The sequence below is a fragment of the Rana temporaria genome, chromosome 2 (assembly GCF_905171775.1).
Source record: "Rana temporaria chromosome 2, aRanTem1.1, whole genome shotgun sequence".
NCBI lineage: Eukaryota > Metazoa > Chordata > Amphibia > Anura > Ranidae > Rana > Rana temporaria.
This window is the reverse complement of record NC_053490.1, coordinates 505,241,374-505,255,351: the sequence shown is the minus strand read 5'-3', so window position 1 is coordinate 505,255,351 and position 13,978 is coordinate 505,241,374. Positions and strand designations below refer to the sequence as shown.

Sequence of the window (13,978 nt, the reverse complement as noted above, 5' to 3'; positions counted from 1 at the left end):
TGAGTTAATTTTCACTAGCGAGAGTGCCATAAGCAGGAATGTCTTAACATTATAATCATCCATTGTGGAGATGAAGTGCAGGCTTGTTTGATCTCCGTAGTCAAGATCCATACCATCTGGTAAGAGGCTAGACTTTTTCATTTTAGGGTGCACAGTGGAGCACTTTTGGAGTGGAAACTTGTCCATAAGCACTATGCGCTTTATTATTTGGCACGCTTATATTGGACTTTTTTTTTTTATATACCAACGAGAGAGTTTGATGAACTTTATATGATCTGATCACATATTGATATATATGATTCAATATTGCACGTTTACATTTATGATTTAGACATGCACTTTACTTTGATATGTTCATTTTTACAATAAGAATGAATTAACACATTTATATTCATACCATCTTTTATGGTGGCATTCAGATAATAGATTTATTGAGATTACGGTTATTGGTCAATTGGCTACTTAAAAAGCAACAACGCACAATTTTTTACACAATGAGGAGTATAGTCCTGTCATCACTTAAAGTAAAAAAAATAACAAATAATGTTATACTTACCTGCTCTGTGCAGTGGTTTTGCACAGAGCAGCCCGGATCCTCCTCTTCTCGGGGTCCCTCTTTGGTGCTCCTGGCACCCGAGCCGAGCCACAGCTCCCCGTGTCCATTCAGACATGGAGCCGTGGCCTGCCCCCTTGTTTCCTCATTGGCTGACTGACTTTGATTGACAGAAGCATGAGCAAATGGCGCTGCTTTATCAGCCAACGAGGAGGGGAGTCCCGTGCAGCTGAGACACTCCTGCATCCTTGGATCTAGATGTACCTCAGGTAAGTACTAGGGGGGCTGCTACACATGAAAGGTTTTTTATCTAAATGCATAAATGCATTAAGATTACAAAAAACTTCTGCCTTTACAACCACTTTAAGGCGGCAAATTAAGTAGCAAGTCTACTATGAATACTGTACTTGTACAATATGGTAAATGATGGCAACTGCTTCTGTGCCCTTCAGTCACAGCTCTACGTCAAGGATGCTTTAAAGAATGCAGCAGAACTAAGCATTAAACTAAAGCCTAAAAATTTATGCAAATGGATTTCATTCTGTGTTTAATTACAATATGCTGAAGCACCTTTTGCACACTGCTCACGTTCACTGAGCAGCACTCAATTTATTGAGATGTTACATTAATTTAAAGGGGTAGGGAAATGGACCTCCAGCTGTTGTGGGTCTACAAGTTCCATAACAGCCACAAGCATGACGCCCACAGGCATGATGGGACTAACAGCTGAACCGCTAAAGTTTGCCTACTCGATGAATCATTCCAGGAACTAGGAAAATTGTTTGTAACCTCTTTTACTTATATCCACAATGATCTGCAATGTTACTGCGTACTACCGACAGGAGGATAGACATTAAAGCTGAAGACACGTGAATGGGGCTCTTCTATTGCCAAACTGCCCCAAAAACAAACAAAGTAGCAATTTTTTTTTATTCCTAGGTAAGTGTTGACCACATACCTGGTTTCTTTCCAAGGCTTCCCGTTTTACCCGCTGTCCCAATACCCTAAAGAAAACAAAAAGTACATTAGAAAGAGTTGGCAATAAGGCAATATAGATTTCATTAAAATATCCATAAAAAAAAAAAAACGGTTTGGATTAGAGCGGTACATCAGGATTAAACAAAAATGTATTTTGATGCTGACCCCTACTATTAATAACAGAGAAATACACTTCCTTTATCAGGTGGCAGCCTCTGTAAAACAATGCAATGGGCAATACTTCCATAGTATGTGCTTTTGAACACACAGTAACGTATCTAAAATGCCAAGCGTAGGGTACTTAAAACCAGAAAAGGGTGCAGTAGATGATCCTGACCCAGTAAAACCAAAACAGAGAAATCCATTTTGAGAAGAGTTGCTCTACATCAGGGTCATTATTATTATAAAGGATTTATAAAGCCCCAACAGTTTGTGCAACACTCTATAAAATGAAGGGAGACACAGTACAGTTACAATACAATTGAAAGTGGTTGCCAACCCAATTTTTTTCCACCTAAGAGGTTATAATTAACTGCTTTGTGCAATAATTTTGCATGGGGAGGCTGGAAAGCATTGTACCTGTAATCAGTAGCTCAGGGGTGCAATTCCAGGCTCATGCAGACTGTTCCATAGACTGAGGACTGTTACTGAAGAGCAGGAACAATCAATGAACTACTCATGTATGCTCATCAGCTCAACTACCCAATGAGTGCTCATTAAGGATGAGCTCTGGCGTGTTCGCATAGTACACGTGCAGAGCCCGCCAGGAAGTCTGAACAGCGCTGTGCTAATCACAGACAAGGAGACATTTCCCGATCTCTGCAGCCGAGCATCGAGACAATGTCTCCCTGGCTGTGATTAGCGCAGCGCCATGCAGACTTCCTGGCGGGCTCTGCACGTGTACTATGCGAACACACCAGAGCTCATCCTTGGAGCTCATCAGTGCCCTCACAGTTCACTGAGAACTTCAAGCCACCTGCCGCAATGGCAGACAGCAGTTCTTTAATTCACAGAACTCTGAATCAATGGATGTGGCTGAGTGGGCAAAGCTCTGCAGTTTTTACCATGGTTAAACAAAGGTTTTTAAAAGGATAAAAACACAAAAATCTGAAAAAATTCTGAGATCTTGAACTTCACTAAATCACCTATCCTCAACTGGGAGTGCAAAGATTTAAGACTATAAAACACATTAATGTAACACAGACTGATCCCAATGACCATTTCCTACAAAGTACATGCTGAACTTGCTATTAAGCATATCATTTTACCTCCGAATCTTTTAGTCTGACGTAGTTGGAAGGAAAGACGCCCGTTTTATCTCCCACTGTTCCCGTCCACCAGTCTCCATCTTTCTTAATGACTACTATCATATCGCCTTGCTGGAAGGTCAGATCACCTTGTTCATTGCTCTCATATGTGTACATTGCTATGTATTCTAAAAAATAGCAGTTAACAAGAAAAAAGTTTACTTACCAAAAGGTTTCAGAAAAGGAAGGACAAGAATGTGCAATACTCAAAATCACCCCCTGCTCTGTCTTCCCCACATTACTCCAAGCAAATTCAGGCAGTAAACAGAGTAATGAAAGGGGTGAGAATAAGGACTACTGAACATTGATGTGAGTGGCAAAAGCAAGTCAAATACACCCATAAGAAAGATTAATGGACTTGTGTTTGCCATGCTTTCAGGACATACGGAAATGTAAAATAGGTGGGATGCATGGCAAACCCAAAAGCAAACAATTATAAATACAAATACAGCACAGAATTGTAATTTATTCATCCTGCACATTTACATTTTATATATTTTTGGCTTACAACTTGTGACTTTTGGTCTACAGTGAACACAGCAATTAAACTTTATTTCTTTTTATACCAAGATAGGTTTCAAACTGGAATAGCAATGTAACCCAACTGTTCTATAACTACCTTGCCGTGCATTGTATGTGCAATGTAATCCCTTGTTTAAAGCAGGGTATACACAACCCAAAATCGGCCAAGTTAGCCAGTTATGTACCACTGTTTGTTCAGCGATTATCCCCCCCCACCGCTGTCAGAATACAATGAATAGTGGGAGACATCCCTGCATCAACATTGCTTGTGTTCATGTGGGGATCTGTGAGTTTTTTTTTTTAACCCCATTCAAACCACTATTTGAACGAAAAAAAAAAAAAAGACAGACCATGTATACCAGGGGTGTCCTAACTTTTGACCTTCCTGGGCCACATTGGAAGAGCAGGCATGGTCTTGGGCCACACACAAAAATACACTAACAAGGATAGCCGATGAGCAGGAAAAGTCTGGCAGATCAGTTAACGATCACCGATCTAGATAATGTACAGGGGTTGAACAAAAATATGTAAAACACCACATGATTTGCAGGTGAGAAAATGACAAGATGTTTCACGTTGAAGGCGGAAGTGATGCAACATGGGACTATAGGCGGCATTAAACCTAAAAAATGTTTTATTTACATTAATACGTTGTTTGCATTAATGTAAAAAACATTTTCAATTTCCCTGTGCCCCCTTCCCCTGTGTGAAGGGGAAGAAAGGGTAGAAGGGTCAGCGCTGTGCATGGCTGCATCTATTCACCCCTCTTTTCCTCTTCACACAGCATTCGAGAAGCAGCAGGAGCCATTGGCTCTTGTTGCGGTCAATCAAATGCAGTGATGAGGAAGTGGGGGGCAGGCCTAAGTCCCGCTGTGTAAGTCTATGGAGTGCGACACACAGGTGGCTATAGTGGACATAAAAAGAAGAGGAGGAGCCAAGATCGCCGCTGGAGACCCCCAAAGAGGAGGATCAGGGCCACTCTGTGCAATACCACTGCACAGAGCAGGCAAGTATAACATGTTTGTTATTTTAATTAAAGAAAACAAATATGATTCTGGCAACACAAACTCCAAACAAAACAAAAAGCACTAGACACAACAAACTGGATTATTAACAGCCGCAGACTTGTTCATTGGTTTTCACAAATATAAACAAACAATTAACAATTCACCATAAATCTTTTAAATCGATTATTTTTTTTATAATATATATATATATATATATATATATATATATATATATATATATATATATATATATATATATATATAAAAATATCAGTGGGCCGTTTTTCAAATATCCCTCTGGCGATTGCCAGAGACCCCCCTCAGCCTCCTGCTTAAATAGGAGTCCTAGAGGACCATCCAAGACTAAGGCCCCTTTAAGACGTGCGGACCGTAGGTCTGCTTTTTCACCCATCCGTTTGCGGATGAAAAAGGGACATACATTGGTCCCTATGTGATTGCGGGCGTCAGCGGATAAACATCTGCTGACACTCGTAATCACCCGCCTCCGCAAAGATCCGATTTTGCAGACGGAAGAATGTCCTATTTTTTCTTCCGTCTGCGGATCGCAAGAACACGGACACACGGTCCGTGTTCATCTGATCCCCATTAGGGGAGAGCGGAGAAAAGACAGGGGGGTCCCTGCACAGTGTGCGGAGACCGCCCTGTCATCCGACGGCTCAGCGGGGATATACAGAGCGATCCCCGCTGAGCTTACGGACACACGGAGGTGGATCATTACTGATCCGCCCCGTGTGAAAGGGCCCTTAGATTTGTCAACTCCCAGGAGAATTTAGGCCGTCTTGGATGCCAAAAGGTTGTCCAACACCGTATTCGATATCAATTTTATTCTTATACCTGGTGTTTCCATATTTTTGGCCAACTTCTCTACCTGAGTAATAAAACTAATTATTTTTTTCATATTGTTTATTATAAAAGTAAAAAAAAAAAAAAAGAGAGCAACATAAAAGTAAGTGCAATGTTGGACATGGTTTTTGATAAACTAATGCATTAGTATCTGGTTGGATAAATATAGTAATAATTCTCAATGAATTCTCAAAGTGCTCATCAGATATTTTGGTTTTAATTTTGCCCTTCGTGTTCATGTTTGAAAATAGTTGCTCACAAATATAGGTGCTGCCAAAAACTCATGTCATGAATAAGGCACGACTGTGAAGATAGGAAATTTTTCCTTTGGGAAGATACACTTAAAGTTCAGTAAAGAGACATGGTCAACTTTTATGTGTTCGCAAAGTGTTATTGCATTTTTACAAAAAAAAAAATTTTTTTTTTTTTAAATAAATGTACAATATTGTGTTGGGCTACATTAATAGCCACATCTGGCCCGTGGGCCGCAGGTTGGACACCCCTAATGTATACCGACTTCGAATGCTTTTAGATTTCACTTTCATACAACAGCAGTTTACTTCCACAAACAGAATATCTGGAAGCACCTGACCTAGACGTACCTTCACCTTGGACAGCTGCCTTGAATGCTGGTGATGAGACTCTTTTTAAACTGGCTGGACTTTCTGAAGACGTTGAATCAATACTTTAAGATAAAAAAAATATATATTGAGAACAGATTACAGCACTGTGGATCAGTTACATTCTTTTTTATTGTTTGTTAACCAAGGTAATCCTATCCCTGACCCCTCCGAGCTGCGCCTCTACCATTATTTCACTAGGTCTTCGGCCATCATAAGCCTCATGTGAAAAACTTGGCAAATTTGAAACTATTTTGATCAGAGCTGTTGAGCACTTAAATGGACTTTCAAAAAGGTGGATACTGAATATAGGCAAGCTCTTTAGCCTTAACCCAACAAGTTCAAATAAAACGTTACAACAAAGGAATTTCCCATAATGTCACAATACTGTTTAACACACAAAAAAAATAACGAAATTCCTATTAATGTGAAAAGAAAAAGAAAAAAAGGAATTAGAAGCCTTGGCTGAAATACTCTCCCAATCTCCGAAGTAGTCCCCCACAGAAAGCCCCCTCAGCCCCTAGATGGCGCTTCTTTTCCACTGCGCATTATTCATCCTACTCATGAGAGCCCATGGGTCTTCAAACTATGGCCCTCCAGTTGTTCAGGGACTACAATTCCCATCATGCCTAGTCATGTCTGTGAATATCTGAGTTTTACAATGCCGCATGGGATGTGTAGTGCCGCAACAGCTGGAGGGCCGGAGTTTGAGGATCCCTGGCCTAGGGTGTCAAGGACATGCTTTCCGAGGATATGGACAGGGCAAGGCTGCAAAAAATGCCACCACAGCATGAAGTGAGAACACTAGAATTGGGCTTTAAGCAGACAACTGTGGAATGCATGTAATTGACTCGATTGCCCGCATGATGTCTATATGGCAATTCTAGAGAATGTATGGTCTTTATATTACAGACTACTACCATTCTATTAAATGGGTATTCTGCAAGTTTAACTTTACTGCCATATTACACTAAAAGGCCATTACCATCCTTGACCTGCATTTGGGGAGGGATATCTGCACAATGTGTATTGATACCTTCTGTTTCTAATTCGAGTATTTACTGCTTCTATTTCTCTTTTTTTTTTTGCAAAAATCTCAATACATTTCAGTAAAAAAAAAAAAAGTACCAGTGGTCTGGAAAAGGATTAGGTCCTTGCACAATATAGTTGTTGGTAAACGTAAAGTAGATTGCACAGATGTTTTACAATCAGCTTGTTCTGTCTATACCAGCCCAAAATCCTGCTGTATTTTTCTAAGGGGCAATGGTTATCAAAATATGGCCCACATTACCACCTTTGGTTTTGGATAGAATGGGGAAGAGTTTCACTTTGTCAGGTTTCTGTGACCTCTGACTTCATTGGGGCGATTCTCCCTCTGTTCTTGTACCCCTTGACTGCCACATCAAAATAGGAAGCCATAGAGCATTTAAAAAAAAAAAAAAAAAAAAAAAAAAAGCCTCTTTTTCCACTTTCTACCTACAGCAAGGGTATATAAAAAAATAAAGTACAATGGAATAAAAAAACACCCTACTAGCAGCACGATCCAACATCTCACACCACTCCAAACACTAGCAAATCAACAGTTGCTCAGGGAGCAAGAGCAATGTTTAATAAAAGCAGTACTCAGCAGGGTGGTCCAACCATAGGGAAGACTCGACTTGTTCCCACATTCCAATGTTCTGGCAGCAGCACATACTTTCTTAGCCCTTGCAAAAGCATTTAGCTGAATAAAAAAATAAAAATAAAGAAAGAGCCACATTACTGTAGATGCAGTCTGATTGCATTGCAGTAATTAAGAGGATTTAAATGGACTTTAAAGCGGTAGTTCCCCCTCCAAATTTTTTTTACCCTTAGTCTGATGCTCATTTTGTCTAGGGGAATCGGCTAGTTGTTTTAAAATCGACGCTGTACTTACCGTTGTAGGGAGCGATCTTCTCCGCCGCTTCCGGGTATGGGTCTTCGGGAGTGGGCGTTCCTTCTTGATTGACAGGCTTCCGACGGTCGCATCCATCACGTCACGAGTAGCCGAACGTCAGCGCGGCTCTATACGGCGCCTGCGCACCGACGTTCGGCTACTTTCGGAAAATCGTGACGCGATGTATGCGACCGTCGGAAGCCTGTCGGAAGACTGTCAATCAAGAAGGAACGCCCATACCCGAAGACCAAACCCGGAAGCGACGGAGAAGATCGCTCTCTACAACGACAAAATGAGCATCAGACTAAGGGTAACATTTTTTTGGAGGGGGAACTACCGCTTTAAGGCCCTGTACACACGATCAGTCCAAACTGATGAAAACGGACTGAAGTTCAGTTTCATCAGTCCAAACCTACCGTGTGTATGGCCCATCAGACTTTTGTCCTTCAGACCAAAGTTTTAAAACTTGCTTTTCCAATTTGTCTGACCCTTCTATGTTTCTGCCACCCTGAACCATGGCACCATATGCTAGTTACTCCTTGACGTTCGTGACCCCTTCTTACCTTTTATCTGTGAATATCACCCATTGCCACCTCAGCAGCCAGTTTAATATCCGAGGTTACTGTTTGTTTCATTGTTTTAGCTCTATATTACATTTCTAATGCTCCAAATGTTGCTTCCGCTCCTTCAAACACTAGGTTTTATACTGTCACATCCTCCTGCTAATGTAACATTGTTATACAGGTAATCACTGTACCGTTGGTTTAATTGTGCGTTTATTTCTATTTTATATTTTTCTTTACTAGTACATGACTGTGTACGGATCAACTTATTCTGCCCTACTCCAATGTACTGTGAAAATTCCAATAAAAATATAAAAAAAAAAAAAAAAAAAAAAAAAAAAAAAACTTGCTTTAAAATTGGACTGATGGACTGATTACCGATCGGTCAAAACCGATGGTTAGTACACAAAAGCATTGGTTCAAAACCCGCGCATGCTCAGAATCAAGTCAACGCATGCTTGGAAGCATTGAACTTCGTTTTTTTAGCACGTCGTTGTGTTTTACGTCACCGCGTTGGACTCGATCGGATTTTGAACTGATGGTGTGTAGGTACATCAGACTTCAGCCTGTTTTCATCAGTTTGGACTGATCGTGTGTACAAGGCCTAATTCTTTAGCTCTGCCCACTTTCAAAGATCAAAACTCAAACACAAGGCAACCTGCTGTTAAATGATAGGAATCTTCCCGCTCAGACTTGTCACTGCTTGGAGAAGAAGTTTACTTCATTTGGCATAACATGGACCAACTTCAGAGATCCATCATTTTTAGTGCCGGCTGTGCCATATAACACCATCAGAAACCGATTGACACATAAGATGGTTTTGGGGCCATTTTGGGATGCCTCAAAAAATACAGAGAAGCTAAAGCATGGGCGATGTTGGCAATGCTAAACTAAACAAAGTCCCACCAATCAATTTTATCTCTGCTGTTCACACTACTAACAAGGCAAAGACACTAACGGCAATGTGCCCAATATGTTTTGTAATATAGTGACACCATAAAGATTTATAATTTTTCGAAAAAGAACCATGACACAGCTGATGTGTCCAGTAATGCTGCTTGCATACCTTGTAGACTTCCTAAGAGGACCTGAAATAAGCTTCACATATGATTTGGGAAACCAGCCCTTGTGACCTTGGACCTCTCCAAACCACCACATGTCCTGCTGCTCCAGAACAGTGATGATGTCATTCTTATTGAAGTTTAGATGGTTGTCTTTCTTGGCTCTCCATGGATATAAGGCCTGTGCTTGAAGTCCTTCCACCTTTTCACCCTTAAAACAGTAAAGCATAAACTTTAAGTCATTTTATATCTGTAAGTAAACCCTCCCATCGTTTTTTAGCCAAGGAAGTGGCCATCTTTGCCTCTGTTTAATCTACAACTGCCATGATGCTGCACATGTGATCAGTTATGACACCAGCCATTGGATGGTTTGACAGTTTGATTGAGAGCACAACCAATGGGAGTGTTACATTTATGGCACGTACCGGAAATGAAAGCGTTTTTTTGGATAGGTTTTCTTCCGTTTTAAGTGTATGTTAACCCTAGCAATAAACTTCTCTTATTTGCAGTTTAGATCTGGTTATTATAACAATAACATCTGTTCTATACGTGCAAAAAAAAAAAAAAAAACCTGTTGATCCTGCCAGAAAATTTGTGAGCAGTTCACATCCCATGCTCTCTGCCTATGTAGTTTATAATAGGATGAAAGAACTTGTCCCCTATCGATACAGTTTGGTGAGCTAGTGTTGCCACCTTAGGACAGACGTGTGTTACTGGCAGAATCCCCAGGGGAAAATAGTAAAATAAGTAAGTAAAGTAGTAAAGGAAAACCTGACCCTGAATTTCTGAAAAAAGATATTAAAATGTTGTTCTTTTGTTTAATTACATTGTGACAGGAAGTCAGGTAAATCTGTGGGTGTTGTCACAGACGGGACATACATTTCTGCCTTGTTTAGACAATACACCAATTGTTATTAGGCGTCGGCTGAAAATGTAGCCAGAAACGGTCTAAGGGCGTTGGAAGACTTCAGCTGTTCAGAATGAGGCAATAAAGGCCTCTATACGTAGTCCAGAGGATTACCACTGATTTGCTGCATGCTGAGGCTTTCCGAGTGAAAGAGCAGTACTGAAAGTCTTCTGAGGAGGTGAGGTGGTGATTGATTTTTCTGTGTGATAAAAATCAAAAGACTATTATTTTTCTGCTGTATGACCAGCACTGTCTACCCAGCAGTAGGCTGTGCTAGACTCCATAGATAGGTTCCTGTGTGGAAGGTAGACGCTTAAAGTGGCCAGCGTTTATTTTATGTTTGATTTTGTTTATGCTGTTTGGATGCTTGCACTTGTTTCCAGCAAGATGGAAGAATAAACCAAAATCTGTTTTCAACCGTCTTCGACTGCCTGTATGTATAAATTCAGTGTGTGGTGAACCCATCCAAGGGGTCACACACCCCGCTACTGAGCTAACCCCTTACACATGCTAAAGTGATGAGTATGAAGCGTCTTAATTTTTTTAATCCTTGCTCATCTTCCAGCTTAAACAAGTACCACCACTGCCCAGGTTTACGGTTTCAGGGTGTCTCTCTTGCAGCCAACATTTGCATACAGGGTCTTCCTGCATTGTGTGCATCAATAGAAACACGACGCTCCCCATAGCCTAAGATGGCAAGGTATGCCTCTACTCATCCCTCCAAGCCAACAGATTGACTCCAGACTGCACTGCCCACTTTTAACTGTTTTCTGGGAATACCGGAAATTCAGGAAAGCAGCACAGAGATCATGAGCCAGCTGCATTGAAAGTTGTAAACTGCAAATGCTGGGGTAAGAATTTTAACAAATTGTTAATTGGCAATTGTTTATTTTATTGTGCTAAATGTGTTAAGCTGAAAACGGCTAAGGGTTTAATACTACTTTAATATAAACATATTTAACATTCTGTATGTATTACTACAATTAATGGAACATAGAAACATATCTGACAACATATACAACTTTGCTGTACAATAAACTGCTTTAAGCAGCGATTTTGGGGTTAGACGGACATACTAATGCAGTCAGCAGCAAATATATCTATGGGATCACTGATCAGGGAAAAAGCCACAACCCAGAATGTCGGGCAACAAAGGAAAGTGTCAGCTGTAAGGATGAGCTCCAGCGTGTTCGCACAGTACACGTGCAGAGCCCGCCAGGAAGTCTGCATGACGCTGCGCTAATCACAGCCAGGGAGACATTGTCCCGATGCTGGGCTGCAGAGATCGGGAAATGTCTCCCTGCCTGTGATTAGCGCAGCATGGTGCAGACTTCCTGGCGGGCTCTGCACGTGTACTATGCGAACACGCTAGAGCTCATCCTTAGTCAGCTGACAGGGCAGTGAGGGATAATGGAGGAATACCAACTTGGGTGCCCAGCTTGTGACCCTCCAGCTGTTGCAGAACCACAATTCCCAGATTTCTCTGCCTTTGGGTGTCATGCCTGTAACTGTCAGACTTGCAATGCCTCATGGGACTTGAAGTTCTGCAACAGCTGGAGGGCCGCAGGTTGAGCACCATTTGTCCAGTGCAACCCTGTGTTTTTTTTAAAGTGGGCTCTCTCCAGGGGAAAGTGCTTTATTCACCGCAGTTTAGCTTTGACCCCTTGGCACCGGCCACACGCAAATATTCAAGCCTCTGGGCGGGTGGGCCTTGGCATCCATTTGAGTGAAATTTTGTAAATACAGCTGTTCCAATAGCACGCTCAGGGAACAGTAACCAGCGGCATCCGATCATGTGCCCACCATGGCAGCCAATCATGGCGGTCACATGATCATAAACCCCTTAAAAGAGCCAGGAGGTGCCAGCGCCAATAGGTTAAAATGCAAATGTATTAAAGCACATCTAGTTAAAAATGAAAAGAAAAGAAAAGCCCTTGCAGCTGAGATTTTTGTGTTCAAGGCAGACTTGGCACACAAGTGTACTATAATCTTACCTGTCCTAGTACAGGGGAAGGAGAAGAACCCGTTACGGTGGCAGGGGTGAACGCAGAACGCTGTCTGATTTGACCAGCACTGGGTACAGTCAGTGAAGGTTGAGTTGCCCATGTATCCCAGTTATCAGTCTCTGCTTTTTCATTATTAGTTGGCCACCTGAAGAAAACAAAATAAAAACTCAAGAAAACATAAAGGCAAAAAAAAAAAAGTCAATAAGTACTGGATTTGTGGCTTTCACACAGTGGAGGCAGTCATATATGGCAGTCATATATCAAGGTTTCCCATATGTCACATAGAAGTGTGTAAAGCTCACAAATTGACCGACATACAAGGATATCAAACCAAAGTAATATGGGCAGCTGTCAATGTGTGAATTTAAATGGCAAATAGTAGGAAATCTTATGGGAATATGGTAGATGGTAGATGGGAAAAAACACACATCCTGGGTACTTACGTCGAGCTGAAGTCAGCCCAGTTGTTGGCATTTGTAGATGTATCAGTAAAAGCTGATGGTGTGGCTGTGGACGGTTTCAAGTGGACAGTGGTTTTGGCTGTAGTGTCTGCTACTTGCTTGGCTGTGCTTGGAAACTCGCTCTCAGGCATTCGTTCGGCGTAATTGGCAGGGAACCAACCAGTTTTCCCTTTTAGCTCTCCTCCTAGCCACCCAGGCTCCCCGGTTTGACTCTCATCCACCTACAGAGAGAAAAAAAAAAGTTCACATTACACGTGCCACATAAGCTAATGAACAGAGGTTACCAGCTCATATCCAAATTTGTGTAAACAGATACAATATCTTTGCAATACATGCACATTTCACTAGGTTTTGTCTCGTTATAAAAAAAAAAGAAGAAAAAAAAGACTGCAATTACAGAAAAATAACTCACCCTGCCAGAAACCCAGTGAGCTCCCAACTATACCCTTGGTGCACTGAACTCCCAAACTGTATTGTCAGGCCCGCCTGATTTCTGAAGTCCGGATGGAGATCTGAGAAGTTCTGACATGACTTGGTATACCAATATAACAATGGCAATGTGCTGTCAACTCCAACAGGAAGTTGGGAGGGGGCTGGATTGCTATATTTGAAGCATTTTCAAGGGATAAAACACAAGTAAATTTTCCTGTATTGCAGAGATGCACTAAACGCTTTTCTTTTTTCCCCGAACATACTTTTTTTTTTTTTTTTTATCTTTTAATTTACAGAGTATTAGCTAGATTCACATAGAGTTAGGTCGGCCTATCAGTAGATACGCCGACCTAACTCGGAATCTGCGCCGACCTAAGTTTAAGTGTATTCTCAAACAGAGATACACTTAAACCTATCTAAGATACGACGGCTTGCGCCGTCCAATCTTGGGGTGCAATATTTAGGCTGGCCGCTAGGTGGCGCTTCCATTGCGGTCGGCGTAGAATATGTAAATCACTAGATACGCCTATTCACGAACGTACGCCCGGCCGACGCAGTACAGATACGCCGTTTCCGTAAGAGATAGGCAGCCTAAAGATGCCCCCTAGGTGGCGTAGCCAATGTTAAAGTATGGCCGCCGTTCCCGCTTCGAAATTCAAAAATGTGAATAGGGATTTAAGTCATTTACGTCCACGTCAAAATCAATAGGACCGTGCGGCGTACTTAGCCGCAATGCACACTGGGAAATGTAGGCGGTATATACATACACATATACACATACA

General features: G+C 41.5%; 1 protein-coding gene across 3 annotated transcripts in view; it reads right to left on the bottom strand.

The window, feature by feature from the left end:
• Positions 1-13,978, bottom strand: part of ITSN1 (intersectin 1) — a 266,243-nt gene that overhangs the window by 89,140 nt on the left and 163,125 nt on the right. For all 3 annotated transcript variants that reach the window (XM_040338914.1, XM_040338913.1, XM_040338912.1), the window contains 6 exons: positions 12,747-12,985; positions 12,292-12,448; positions 9,396-9,601; positions 5,834-5,916; positions 2,800-2,966; positions 1,512-1,557 (listed from right to left, as the gene is read on the bottom strand). In XM_040338914.1, the coding sequence (XP_040194848.1) occupies positions 1,512-1,557; positions 2,800-2,966; positions 5,834-5,916; positions 9,396-9,601; positions 12,292-12,448; positions 12,747-12,985 (898 nt within the window). The remainder of the gene's footprint in view (positions 1-1,511; positions 1,558-2,799; positions 2,967-5,833; positions 5,917-9,395; positions 9,602-12,291; positions 12,449-12,746; positions 12,986-13,978) is intronic.